Source organism: Oryx dammah, unplaced genomic scaffold, assembly GCF_014754425.2.
Source record: "Oryx dammah isolate SB20612 unplaced genomic scaffold, SCBI_Odam_1.1 HiC_scaffold_11077, whole genome shotgun sequence".
Taxonomy (NCBI): Eukaryota; Metazoa; Chordata; class Mammalia; order Artiodactyla; family Bovidae; genus Oryx; species Oryx dammah.
In genome coordinates this window covers 5,369,715-5,385,046 of record NW_024080471.1, presented here as the reverse complement: position 1 = coordinate 5,385,046, position 15,332 = coordinate 5,369,715, and the positions used below count along the sequence as shown (strand labels likewise).

At 37.4% G+C, this 15,332-nt stretch overlaps 1 protein-coding gene across 1 annotated transcript in view; it reads left to right on the top strand.

The window, feature by feature from the left end:
* LOC120860476 (ryanodine receptor 2-like) overlaps positions 1 to 15,332 on the top strand; it is an 804,098-nt gene that overhangs the window by 348,966 nt on the left and 439,800 nt on the right. The window contains exons 9-10 of the mRNA XM_040236295.1: positions 1,692 to 1,791; positions 2,489 to 2,585. Of these exons, the coding sequence (XP_040092229.1) occupies positions 1,692 to 1,791; positions 2,489 to 2,585 (197 nt within the window). The remainder of the gene's footprint in view (positions 1 to 1,691; positions 1,792 to 2,488; positions 2,586 to 15,332) is intronic.

Below are 15,332 nucleotides of genomic sequence, written 5' to 3'. Positions count from 1 at the left end.
TGGATGAATGAACCAATCTATGTATTATATTGTGGCATGAACTTTCACTTGAATTCAAAAGTGAAAATATAAGCATTGATATTTTGAATCATTTTCTGATGGTTTGATAAATTCCATATGGTTTTATGGAGGTTTTTTGGTATGTATTTTTCTATTATTTTGCTGTTATTCTGGATTTGGTCATTAAAATAAGAATGCTTATGAAATAACTTAAAATATAGTCTTTAAAGTTTATGCTACTTTGATCTGAAAGGTCTGGTTGGCTTCTGCACTTACTTCTTTATTAATAACCCTTCTGGATGCGAGAAATACAGTTGTAAGCCTGTGCCAGATAGCTTACAAGAGGGAGAAAGAAAAATACACTAAAGGATAATGTTGTATGATGAAAGATATGTAGGAAAATATATTTTTCTTGTTTGTGGAAGCAGCTGGAATATGATTTCTTTGTAAACAGTTAAAAATTTTAACACATCAGAGAAGAAATTAATTCAGTAAAGGCATTTCAGCTGAAATTTTGCTTAAGAGTGACAGGTTCAGGTAAATAGGAGGGTGTGGGGTGAGGGGTAAGAGCATGTTATTGCTGAATCTGATGCATTCACTCTTAATCTTACTGACTTAAAAAATTATTTTCTAGATAATTACATATATGTCAAATGTCACTTGGTTTTGTTTTTAAGAGAAAGGAAATGAAGTACCTATGTGTGCTGATGACTTAGTGTATTTAGTATAAATATTATATATATAATAAATATTTGTATACTTAGGCAGGAGAGACCTTTGGATATTAAAAGGACCTGTGACATATACCAGTGTGACTTTTCATGCTGTGGCTGCTCTTTATTTAACTAGGAGAGTCAGATTTCTGAAAAAGTTCTAGTGCAATTAAAATCTTTCAAAGCTTAAGCTGTTGTCAAAATTGGAAAATGTTGCAGGAATATTATAGGAATGTTGGTGATGTTTACTGAGATGATTCGGAGAGAAGAGGTGGTTGTTCCAGCAGCAGCCAGGTAATGGTTAATGAAATAAGCAAGGCATTTGGTTATACTCATAATTTTGTTTTTCTTTACTTATCGTTTTGGAGTTTATCAATTATGGCTCTTAAATATGTAAAATATGACTATCTTTTAATATATTTGATTTTAAGCAGGAACATCTGAAATTTGAAATGAATGAATTTTGAAGGACATTTACTGTCCTGATTTTTGATACCTATTAAGAAGTATTGCCATCTAATGGCTATTATGTCAAATTGTAGATAAAGTTTCCTAAAGGACCCTATAAAACCAAGGCATATCAGTCCTATAGATTTCACCTACTTCACTGTCAAAACACTGTCATGGTGTGATATGTAAAACCTTAATTGTAGTTTTAATGATAAGTGCCCTCTGTCTGTACAGTAGGCCTTTACAACAGAATAGTCCATTTTCACAATTTATTTCATTGCTTTGTATGTTTTCTGATTAGTGACTTGAGTAGTAATGCTTAGAAGGAAGCTGAAAAATACCCAAAGTCAGATATAAACTCTTAACTTTTATTCTACTAGTCTCTTCATTTTTCAGTGACAGGATTGAAGCAGAGGTTCTCTGGGGACATTTCCAAATCTGCAGCGTGCAGTTAGAGTGGCCAGAAGCACTTGCATGTTAAGATGCACCCAGAGCCTGTAGTGATGCCTCCTTTTGCCTCTACTGCAGCACTTGTCTTACGGTAACGGCAGCTTGCACGTGGATGCTGCTTTCCAGCAGACCCTCTGGAGTGTGGCCCCCATCAGCTCAGGAAGTGAAGCAGCCCAAGGTAAAGACTACTTCCATTAGGAGGCTGGTCCCTGATACTGAGTTGAGAGTCATCTTTGGAATTATGATAATGAGCAAATAAATTAGAGCTGTTTGTGTCAAAACATTCTATAATGAAGATACATGACATTTAAGAAACTTATTTCAATTGCTACTTAAAAGTGAAGTTTGTGTTAAGATTTAGCTCTCCTTATTTTTACGTTATTGTCAACTTTCACTTATTCTTGTGTGTACTTTAAGTTGTAGCTTTCTAGGGGTTATTTTCTCCATGTTTTGGCCTCAGGGTATTGCTTGGTTAGGGTAAAGATTTCTCATCTTCCAGGGTGTGTGACTTAGTGCTGGATCACAGCAGTGCTTGGGCATCGGGGTTTTCTCGGGATGTATCAGTTTGTTCTGATTCTTCTCACTTACATAAGTTCAAATCTGAGCCTATTCAGGCTTGTATGTTTAGTGGAGGCTTTTATGAGGCTGAGGTCATGTATAGTAGTGGGAATATCACTGACTCTGGGACTTGGGCACCCAGGGCTCAGGGGTGGAAGGCAGGTGACCCCACCCATCTCTGCGATTTTGGTCCAGTACTTACTCCTTACCAGACTTCTGTGTCTCTGTCTATGAAAATAGGAAATCAGATCAGATGATCTGTTTAGCTTTCGATATACGATGACAGTTCAAATGTGACTGCGTTTCAATCCTTCTAGGGTATCTGATTGGTGGTGACGTCCTCAGGTTGCTTCATGGACACTTGGATGAGTGCCTCACTGTCCCTTCAGGAGAACATGGTGAAGAGCAGCGGAGGTTGGTACCTGGGCCTAGCGTGTTAAGCCTTGCATTTTCATGTTTTGATATAATTTTTATAAATTAAGGATATGTCTGTTCAGGCCATTTTTATAATAGAAAGTAGGCCACTATGGTTTGTCTGTCCACTGAGGTAGATCCATTTGTTGATCTCGTCTGAAGTTTTTTCTCATATTAGGTTTTCACTGCCTATCAGTAGAGTTGCTGAAAATTTGTGTATAGTGAAAACATGGTTAGAAGCATTGAATACAAGAAATTGAGTGGGAAGAGTGAACACATTTAATTACTTAGGGCTTCATTAAATGTTCATTTTTTTTTTAAATGAATACTCTTTCTGGAATGTTTAGTCTCAAATTCAGTTTCAAAGTCAGCGTTCTCAAAGTGCCCAGAAGTTTGGGACCTTTTTATGTTACCTCCCATTGACTGATGTGTGTGCTAAGTTGCTTCGGTCATGTCCTACTCTTTGCGATCTTATGGACTGTAGCCCACGAGGCTCCTCTGTCCATGGGATTCTCTAGGTAAGAATACTGGAGTGGGTTGCCATGCCCTCTTCCAGGGGATCTTCCTGACCCAGGGATCGAACCTATGTCCCTTATGTCCCCTACATTGGCAGGTGGGGTCTTTACCACCAGTGCCACCTGACATAAGTAAAAAAGTTAATCATTTCCCCTAATATTTTATGTGATTTTAATACTGCTCTTGTGTTAATATTATTTGGCACTGGGCCAAGATAGAAGTAGTCTGGATCACAGGAGAAAATGCACAAGTAATAATAATAAAAAAAAAACCATAAAAACATTTAGGGTGATTTGAATGTTTCATTTGCCTCACAAATTAATGAATGACTATGGTAGGATGCATAAGAGATGACTGTGAGAGAAGGCATGATCTGGGTGATTTATTACATGGCTTTAAGTCTTTTGGTGGAGATTTCTAATCATATATGAATATTTAGAAATGAAAACATTTAGAAAATTAATAGCAATCATTTAACTAGCTGTTTAACTTTGGGAAAAATCCGTCTGAGACCTGGATGCTGGTCTTAACCTCTCTTGCCAGACAGAGCTAGTTATGGTGAAGTGTGAAATGCAGAGCCTGGAAAAATTCCCCAAACTAAAAAGTGCTGCTTATAGTAGGCTTGGAAGAAGATGTTGATGGTGTTGATAAGGGTTTGTATGAAAATGAGAGGGACTTAAAAAAGCTATTGTTTTGAGGGATTAATTCCAAAGAAAAATATGAACAGAAGTGTGTCCTGGAAATAGTAATTATTGTGGAGTGATGAGGGGCAGAATGGAAGGAGGATAGAAACTAGACAGGCGGGAGGAGTTGGATCAGCTTTTGAAGGCTCCTTAGTGCCATAATCATGGGCTGGCTCTTACTCTGAGTGAGTTGGGAAGGAGTGTGTGGGGATGAGCAGGGATAACATAGTCAATATCTTTGAAAAGTGTTGCTGTGATGAACAAGAGGAACTTAGACCAAACGTAGAGAGATTGTGGATCGGGGAAACCAATCCAATTAAATCAGAAGGCTGATGTAGTCATTCATGTGAGAGAAAAAGAGAAGCTTAGCTTGGACAGTGGCCATTAGAATAGATGGCCTGGTCCAGAGACATTTCAGGTCAGATTGATTGACTGGTTTAAGGATGAACTCAATGTGGTTGTTGAGAGAGTGTATCAGATTTAAGGGTGAGCTGATGTCTCTGATTTGAAGGAAGAGAGATGATGTTAAAGATTGTAGGAGATATACAAATATGGTATGAAGGACTGAATGAGATTTTGGACACTGGTGAGTACAAAGGGTCATGGGAAATAAAGGGTCTATGGGAAATTGAAATTTTTGAGTCTTTAACTTAGACAAAGCTTGGGTTGGATATGAATCACAAGTGCATGTAAGGTAGTTGAAGGAATGGAAGCCCTATATAGAGAGGAAGGAACCGTAATTAGAGGGGTATGTTTAGCAACTTGGGCATAGCTTTAAAAAGTATGCTAAGAGCAACCTAGATGTCCATCGACAGATGACTGGATAAAGAAGTTATGTTACATATATACAATGCAATATTAGTCAGCCATAAAAAAGAATAGGGCTTCCCTGGTGGGTCAGATGGTAAAGCGTCTGCCTGCAGTGCGGGAAACCTGGGTTCGATCCCTGGGTTGGGAAGATCCTCTGGAGAGGGAAATGGAACCCACTCCAGTACTCTTGCCTGGAAAATTCCGTGGATGGAGGAGCCTCGTAGGCAACAGTCCATGGGGTCAAAAAGAGTCAGACACAACTGAGCGACTTTCTTTCTTTCTTTTCATAAAAAAGAATGAAATTACGCCATTTATAATGATGTGGATGAAGCTAGAGTCTGTCATACAGAATGAAGTAAGTCAGAAAGAGAAGACTGTTGTATGGGACTCTAGAAAAATGGTACTGATTAACCGATTTGCAGGGCAGGAATAGAGATGCAGACATAGAGAACAGACTTATGGATATAGCATGGGAGAAGGTGGGGAGAATTTAGAGAGTAGCATTAACATATATATATACTACAGTGTGTGAAATAGATAGAGAGCGGGAAGTTGCTGTGTATAGCAAAGGGAGCTCAGCTTGGTGCTCTGTGATGACCTAGAGTAGTGGAATGGGGAGGAGGGAGAGAGGCTCAAAAAGGAGGGAATATGTATATATTTATAGCTGATTCGCATTGTTGTACAGCAGAAACCAACACAATATTTTAAGGCAATTATACTCCAATTAAAAAAATAAATGTTTTTGCAGTTTGCAAAACCTTGACATAGACAAACCAGGGAGGAGGCTGAGGATGGAGTCCTAGAGAAGGCTGACACTTAGAACATGGACAGGCAAAGGAGAGTTGCTAGAAAGCCAGAATGGAAGTTAAGTGGAGAACCAGCGAAGTTATGGAGTCCAAAGGAGGATTGTTGGTGTAGATGTGTTCGATGCTATGATATAATCATAGAAACTTAGGAGCAAAGAGACACTGTGCCATAGTCTTTGGAGTCTTAATTTCTGATTTGTTAAATCAAGCACTTAAGCCAAGTGATTTTTTGAGCCCTTCTACTGTTTGTACAGTTACTATAGAGATTAGGGATGTAGAATTAGACAGACCTAGGAGTGAGCCTCTCCTCTGCCCCTTAGTAGTTGTGTGACTCATGAAGATGACTGAATTTCTTTAAACATGATTTTTCTCCTCTATAAAATGCAGTTTAAATACTACCTGCTACTTCATGGGATGGTTGTGAAGGTTCAATAAGAAAATGCACATAAAATCTTGATGCGTATTAAGAGATCAACAAATGTATTATTGCTTTTGTTTGTTACTGTTATCACTATTATTTAGAAGAACAGCATTTAGTCAGATATGGAAGCATAAAGAATGGTAGAGCATAGATTTTAGAGAAAGAGAAGCTAAACTATATCAAAGAAAATCCTCTACTGTTTTGAACTGAATGTGGTAGGTATGTGGTGGAGAAGGACCCCTTTCTTGATCAGATTTAGAACCCAGGAATGGATGAGCGTAGTTTTTGTTTTAATTCTCATTTTCAAATGAGAATATTCAGCATCAGATACATCCCAGATTTCCTGGGCTAAGCTCACTGGCAGTGACTTCAGTTTTCCACCTCTCCTGGATATTAGAGAATTTTTTTTTTTATTGCATTGCACAGTTATGTCAAACCCATGCCCCCTGCAGTGAAAGCAGAGTCCTGACTCCTGGACCACCAGGGATTCCAGAGAATCTGTGTGTTAAAGAGGTGTTTTATGAAACATGATACTTATAGAGCAAATTTCCTGCTAACTCATTTTTTGGGAGAAGGGAATCCTTTATTTTTTTAATTATTATTTTATATTGGGATATAGTTGATTTACAATGTCGTGTTAGTTTTCAGGTATGGACCAAAGTGATTCAGTTGTACATATATATGTATCTATTCTTTTTCAGATTCTTTTTCCATGTAGGTTACTGTAGAGTATTGAGTAGAGTTCCCTATGCTATACAGTAGGTCCTTGTTGATTATTTTATATCGTGTGTGTGTTAATCTCAACCTTCTAATTTGTCCATCCCCCCCTCCACCTTTTCCATTTGGTAACCATAAGCTTATTTTGTGAGTCTGTTTCTGTTTTGTAAATAACTTCGATTGTATCATTTTTTTAGATTCCATATATAAGGGATGTCCTATTAAATTTGTCTTTCTCTGTCTGACTTAGTTCACTTAGAATGAGAATGTCTCCTGCTAACTCTTTAGATTGTTAGTTATTAATCATTTCTGAGAGAACTTGGGGAAATGTCAGAGATATTTTGATGTTGTTCTGGGTCCAATTTTCTACTGCCTCCTTATTGAAGACTACTCCCCCATCCTGGTATTATTCTTTTTTAAATTTCTTATTTAATTATAGTTGATGTACAGTGTTGTGCCAATCTTCCTGTAAGAATGTGACTTGGTTATATACATATAACTTTTTGTATACATATATACATATTCTTTTCTATATTCTTTTCCATTATATTTTATAATAGGATATTCAATATAGTTTCCTATATGGTATATACAGTAGGACCTTATTGTGTATCCATTCTAAATGTACTTCCAGTATTATTCTTGATTTAATGTTGATTATTTCTGTGTCAAATTAATCTCAACATGCATTCAGATCAACATATTGCTCTCTTTAAGTAGTGATGTCAGTAAGAGCACATTTCTAATGGCCCTTGTACAGGATGTTTACATGGGTAAAATTAAATGAAAATGGATATCAAGTCATGAATTGAGGGAGAAAATAAGTCAGAAATAGGCAGCAGGAGCATGAAGGATCTTGCTTAAGAAGGAGGGTTATCTAATATCTTGATTACACAGTGAAATTGAGCAATTACTTGCAATAATGATAAAAGTAGTCCTTAAATTTTATGTTTACAGAGCACTGTTTTTTTTCACATGTTTGTTTATAAATGTCTTTCTCTCCCTCTATCCTTACCATAAGTCAATTTCAATGTCTTACAGAATGAGGGGATGGCAAAGGAAAGCACAGCCAGGAGGCAACTTTTCTTTAATTGGTAGGACTCTGTATGAGAAACACATAGTGACAACCTAAAAAATATATTTTGATTCATTTAATAAAAAGAAGTAAAAGTTGACTTTTGGACAGCAATGTGAGAGTTGGAGAAGTTCCAGGGTAATATGTAGACCTTTCTTTTAACTTATAAGTCTTATAGCCAGGCTATACACAACTTTATGTATGAAATATATGTATACACAGTATGAAAAGGCAAAAAGATATGACACTGAAAGATGAACTCCCCAAGTTGGTAGGTGCCTGATATGCTACTGGAGAAGAGTGGAGAAATAACTCCAGAAAGAATGAAGAGACAAAGCCAAAATGAAAACAGCACCCAGTTGTGGATGTGACTGGTGATGGAAGTAAAGTCTGATGCTCTAAAGAACAATATTGCATAGGAACCTGGACTGTTAGGTCCATGAATCAAGGTAAATAGGAAGTGGTCAAACAAGAGATGGCAACAGTAAACATCAACATTTTAGGAATCACTGAAATAAAATGGACCAGAATGGGCAAATTTAATTCAGATGACCATTATATCTACTACTGTGTTCAAGAATCCCTTAGAGGAAATGGAGTAGCCCTCATAGTCAACAAAAGAGTCTGAAATGCAGTACTTGGGTGCAGTCTCAAAAATGACAGAATGATCTCTGTTTGTTTCCAAGGCAAACTGTTCAATATCACAGTAGTCCAAGTCTATCCTGAAACCAGTAATGCTGAAGAAGCTGAAATTGAATGGTTCTATGAAGGCTTCCAAGACCTTCTAGAACTAACACCAAAAAAAGATATCCTTTTCATCATAGGGGACTGGAATGAAAAAGGAGGAAGTCAAGAGGTACCTGGAGTAACAGGCAAATTTGGCCTTGGAGTACAAAATGAAGCCAGGCAAAGGCTAACAGAATTTTGCCAAGAGAATGCACTGGTCATAGCAAACACCCTCTTCCAGCAGCACAAGAGAAGACTCTACACATGGACATCACCAGATGGTCAATTCTGAATTCAGATTTGTTATATTCTTTGCAGCCAAAGATGGAGAAGCTCTATACAGTCAGCAAAAACAAGACTGGGAGCTGACTGTGGCTCAAATCATGAACTCCTTATTGCCAAACTCAGAATTAAATTGAAAAAAGTAGGGAAAACCACTAGACCATTCAGGTATGACCTAAATCAAATCCCTTATGAATATACAGTGGAGGTGACAAGTAGATTCAAGGGATTAGATCTGATGGACAGAGTAACTGAAGAACTATGGATGGAAGTTCGTGACATTGTATAGGAGGCAGTGATCAAGGCCATGCCCAAGAAAAATGCAAAAAAGACAAAATGGTTGTCTGAAGAGGACTTACAAATAGCTGAGGAAAGAAGAGACACTAAAGGCGACAGAGAAAAGGAAAGATATACCCATTTGACTGCAGAGTTCCAAAGAACAGCAGGGGGAGATAAGAAAACCTTCCTCAGTGATCAATGCAAAGAAATAGAGGAAAACAACAGAATGGGAATGACTAGAGATCTCTTCAAGAAGATTAGAGATACCAAGGGAACAATTCATGCAAAGATGGGCATAATAAAGGACAGAAATGGTATGGACCTAACAGAAGCAGAAGATATTAAGAAGAAGTGGCAAGAATACACAGAAGAACTATACAAAAAAGATCATCATGACCCAGATAACTATGCTGGTGTGATCATTCACCTAGAGCCAGCCATCCTGGAATGCGAAGTCAAGTGGACCTTAGGAAGCATCACTACCAATAAAGCTAGTGGAGGTGATGGAATTCCAGTTGAGTTGTGTCAGATCCTGAAAGATGATGCTGTGAAAGCGCTGCACTCAATATGCCAGCAAATTTGGAAGACTCAGCAGTGGCCACAGGACTGGAAAAGGTAGCTTTCATTCCAATCCCAAAGAAAGGCAATGCCAAAGAGTGCTCAAATTACCACACAATTGCACTCATCTCACACGCTAGCAAAGTAATGCTCAAAATTCTCCAAGCCAGGCTTCACCAGTACATGATTCTTGAACTTCCAGATGTTCAAGCTGGATCTAGAAAAGGCAGAGGAACCAGAGATCAAATTGGCAACATCTGCTGTATTGGACACAACTGAGTGACTTCACTTTCACTCTTCACTTTCATGCTCTGGAGAAGGAAATGGCAATCCACTCTGGTGTTCTTGCCTGGAGAATCCCAGGGACAGAGGAGCTTGGTGGGCTGCCATCTATGGGGTCGCACAGAGTTGGACACGACTGAAGCAACTTAGCAGCAGCAGCTGTATCATCGAAAAAGCAAGAGAGTTCCAGAAAAACATCTACTTCTGCTTTATTGATTACACCAAAAGCTTTGTGTATATCACAACAGACTGTAGAAAATTCTGAAAGAGATGGGAATACCAGACCTCTTTACTTGCCTTATGAGAAATCTATATGCAGGTCAAGCAGCAATAGTTAGAACCAGACATGGAACAATGGACTGGTTCTAAGTTGGGAAAGGAGAACAAGAAGGTTGTATATTGTCATCCTGTTTATTTAACTTCTATGCAGACTACATCATGGGAAATGCTGGCCTGGATGAAACACAAGCTGGAATCAAGTCTGCTGGGAGAAATATCAATAACCTCAGATACACAAATGATACCACTTTTATGGGTGAAAGTGAAGAAGAACTAAAGAGCCTCTTAATGAAAGTGAAAGAGGAGAGTGAAAAGCTGGCTCAAAACTCAACATTCAAGAAACTAAGATCGTTTTCACCCAGTCCCATCACTTCATGGCAACTAGATGGGGAAACAATGTTAGCAGTGACAGACTTTATTTTTTTGAGCTCCAAAATCACTGCAGATGGTTATTGCAGCCATGAAATTAAAAGACAGTTTCTCCTTGGAAAAAAGCTATGTCCAATTTAGACAGCATGCTAAAAAGCAGTTACATTACTTTGCTGACAAAACTCTTGTCTAGTCAAAGCTATTTTTCCAGTAGTCACGTGTGGGTGTGAGAGTTGTACTATAAAGAGAGCCGAGTGCTGAAGAATTGATGCTTTTGAACTGTGGTGTTGGAGAAGACTCTTGAGAGTGAGTCCCTTGGATTGCGTGGAGATCCAACCAGTCCATCCTAAAGGAAATCAGTCCTGAATATTCATTGGAAGGACCGATGCTGAAGTTGAAACTCCAATACATTGGCTACCTGATGTGAAGAACTGCCTCATTGGAAAAGACTCTGATGCTAGGAAAGATTGAGGTCAGGAGCAGAAGGGACTGACAGAAGATGAGATGGTTGGATGGCATCACCAACTCGATGGACATGAGTTTGAGCAAGCTCCGGGAGTTGGTGATGGACAGTGAAACCTGATGCTACAGTCCATGGGGTCACAAGAGTCGTACATGATTGAGCAATTGAACTGAACTGATACACAATTATATTCTGTTATTAAAGTTCAGTAACTAATGTTACATCTGGTTTGTTATGAGAAGTAGTTGAATTGATTAAGGAGATCACCGTAAATTACAGTTAGTTCTGAGCAATTTAAGACCATTTTTGGTTGTAAATCCTGGTTAGTAAATAAATTACTCTATCTGCTCATGCCTTGTTCCACTGACAGTTTTTGAATATACATAATACGACTCTTACTTGTAGCAATTTAAGATGCAATTCAGTGATGAGTACTGCAGTTCTAAATACTGATGCATTGATCTTTTTATTATCTTTATAATTTTTCAAGTATGTTGATTTCCATTGTTGTGTTAATTTCAGGGGTACAGCACAGTAGTTCAGTTATACATATATATGTTCTTTTTCATATCCTTTTCCATTATGATTTATCACAGGAATTTCAATATAGTTTCCTATACCATTCATTAGTATCTTGTTGTTTATCTATCCTATATATAATAGTTTGCCTCTGCTAATCCCGAACTCCCAATCCTTCCATCTGTTACCCTCCATGCCTTGGCAGTCACAAATCTGTTCTGTATCTGATGGATAAATCCTATTCACATTTAAATTTGTGTATGTATGTTGTTTATTGTGCATTCTCATGGGAGTTTTAATCAGAGTCCCAGAACAAAGAGCATATATTGTCCCATTCAATTAAGTGTAATTGAATTGGAGAATGAGGCCTACCAAAGTTAAAAAACTATATATATATATATAGTACGTATAGTTTTTTTCCCCATGCTTCCTGTTTATGTTGCTTTTATGGGTTGAATATTGACATGTTCGCAAAATAAAGCATCACTGTGGTTTTATTTTAAATTTCTTGAGAATTTTTCAGAAAGATATGTGGCCCTAAAACTACCAGTATCCAACTTGTCTGAACAGCAATAAGAGTCATAAAAGTATCATCAATGAGAGTTGTGAGCAGTCAGGTGAAAGGGAGAAATGCAATGAAGATTAACTGTAGAATTGTAGTTTCTTAGTTCTTCAAACTCTTCAAATAGTAAGATAGAATAAGTTAAGGATGAACAAGTTCTGATGCTTGGCAAGAGATTTGTCAGATGCAACACAGTTTTTAATTATTGCTTTTAAAATAAGATTTCATTCTTGAGGCTTGAAATTTGATTGCCAGTTTTTATTTCAAGCATGGAATCTTTTACATGAGGATATTTTCTATTGTAGATTCTGTCTCTACAATTGTACCTTATTTACTTCTGTCCATTTTTTATGTGAATATAATAAAATATCAACAAAAGCATTTCTTTTATGTGTACACACTTTTACTAATGGATTAAATATGCACTCTCTGAATTATGTCATACTTTTTTTTTATTTTTATTTATTTTTTAAATATTTTATTTTTACTTTATTTTACTCTACAATATTGTATTGGTTTTGCCACACATTGACATGAATCCATCACGGGTGTATACAAGCTCCCAATCAATGAATAGATTTTAAAAGGGATCAGTTAGAATATTATTCAGAATTATTGTTTGGTATTTCTAATGTGCAAACCATTATTAGGGGAATTCTTTTTTGCAAAGTATTATTGATATGTTAAAACATGTTTTACCACATAGCTCATAAGTAGTTTTATTCACTCAATAAAAATTTGTGAAAAGACTGCCATGTTCTGGGTGCTGGGGTTATAATGGTATCTAAAAAGATACCAAGTCTCTTTTCTCAAGGAGTTTCCATCCTAGTGGGGATATTTGACAGTAACAGCTTAAAATGCTTGTCTATAAATGCACACACATATACGTGCATGCATAGATAAAGTACACCCAGTGATGTGTGTATGTCTTGGGGTTGAGGGGAGAGAGGGGGAGGGTGAAAGAGAGGTTGTCCTGTTTCCATCTTAGCAGGCATCACTGTTGGCATGCAATACTTGCTCTGTCCTGTTGCTTTCAAATGCAGAACTGTTAAGTCATTGTTTCTGACAGTGTCTGGAGATAAATGCTACATTTGCTTTCCAGAAGTGACTCAGCTGGCAAAAGCCTTGCTGTATGTATGCATGAGAATATTTTTACCTTCATACCCCTTTTAATATTATGACCTAATGAGCTTTACTTGGTAAATAATTGATTAAGGCATGAGATGGGTCTGATCTAATGAATTAAATGTCTCTCTGGCTTAGCAGAAGATGCATGGTTTATATCTGAGTACACAATTGGATGACTAATATCCTGCAGGGTATGTATGCCCTCAGTCACTACCTTGGAGGAAGCTTCCAAAGCGGCTCTGTTTTGCTCCAAAATGGTCAGGGTATCACACAAGAACTTTCCTTTCTTCTCTTCTCCTTCCTGTCCTGTGTGTACCTCTTTAGCCTTGGTCTGGAAATAAGATAGGTTTGTCAAATAGTTTTACTAGAAGAGTAAGCACATGAAGAAGAGCTATTCTTGATTCTTTGTCTCTTCTCCCTGGAAAGAACTTCAGTCTTTCAGCTAAACTTACTCTCCCTGCTGATTGCAGAGAGCAACCTGATCTTGCTTTGGCCTGTCATCCTTTAGGAGCCTGACTTGGTCTAGAGTGAAACTCTCAGTGAATGACTGAGCTAGAAGACAGTATTTACGAAAACACAGGCTTTGGTATTTCCCTGGTAGTCCAGAGATTAAGACTTCAGCTTCGAATGCAGGGGACATGGGTTCTATCCCTTGTCAGGGGCTAAGATCCCACAGGCTGCAGAGCACCAAAAAAAATTTTTTTAATAATTCTTTAAAATAATTAAAAATACAGACTTTGAAGGCAAAGAATTGAAAATATAAAAATTGGAGCCATTCGATTTCAGTTAAAATTAAAAAGCAATTGGGGTGTTTTCACTGAAAGTAAGTGAATTGCAAGAGACAATAGATTTAATTATCAACACTGAGAAAAAAACAGAAATCTCCCAGTTATTTTCTCAGTGAAAATTTAAGACCATTTTCACTGGCTCACATTTAGTTTTTTAACTTAATCCAGGTGTAAGCAATATCTTTCAAGAAGAAAAGAAAAGACAGGCTTCCTCTTCTTTGTATTTTCCATGACTTTGTGGTTGTATTTTATTCTGTATAGACTGAAAAGTAAAAGCGGCAGCATGTATTTTGTTATTTTCCTGCTCTAGTTGTATTTATATGATCCTTTTAATATGGAATCAGAGTGTAAGGATGTTATTGTTTTTAATCCACAATAATTCATTTACATCTTATATAGATGTGTTATCTCAAAACATGACCTTTCTGCTTATGAAACAACTTCAATAGAAATCTCACAAACTTAGCCCTGAGTAAATATGCAATACTTCTTTAAGTGCTGTATAGGCATGTACTTCTTGATTTCTCTGTTAGATGAAGAGATTCTTTACAGCTTGCCTTAGCACCTGCCTGGGGCTGAGCTGATCAGCCAAACACTCTCTTAGGCACATACATAGTAGATGGGGTCCAAGCAGAAATTCTACTGAGGAAATATGTAATAATCTTTTAATTGTAGGTCTGTCTTTCAGTCACTTTAACTCAGTTCATTTAATGTTTATTGAGGGCTTGTAGGTTCTAGGCATTTGGTGTGTGTGTGCTGACTATAAAAATTGAGATTGTAGGAGATTGTAGAAGATTGTGGAAAATATATCTTTTAAAATTTGTTTCAGGCAAGGCTTTATTGGGGCCTCTGCTGTAGCAGGAGGGAACAAGATCAAGTAACAGCTTCCCTTGTTTGCTTCATTATGTGTGTGTGTGTGTGGGGGGGGGGGTTGGGCTTATTCCTTAAACAGGGTGAGGGTAGAGGTATGTCCAGGGCTCAGTCAAAAGAGGGTGGCTTACGTTGGAAAACATATTTTACTATTTTGCCCACTGAGGAAGCTCAGGCAAGGAGGAATCTTTGTTACCCTTGATTTTAAGGTGATACTTTGTTAGCCTATAAGTTAATAAAACAAACTTTTCTTCCTAATAATTACTTTGCAACTGCCATTCAAATAGTGTCAGCTCTCAGTGGAAATTGTGTGTGAGTGATTTGCCTCAGTATCTAGGGTCTGGTAATACATTACGTTACAATATGTTACTACCCGGAACTTAATTATGTTGAAGATGTGTTGGTGGTAGAATTGTCTTTAACTGCCCCAGATAAATACCTGTGTCACACACTCTCCTTATTGGTGTGTGTGTTCATCTCTTCTGTTTAGTTTTCATCCAGGATTGTATTATTCATTCTTTACCCCTTTTATATAGTTATGTGTATATGGGAGTCTGCACACAAGTGCTGATGATCGTCTATTTGTGAAAGTAAAAAATGGAGAAAAAAAGGCA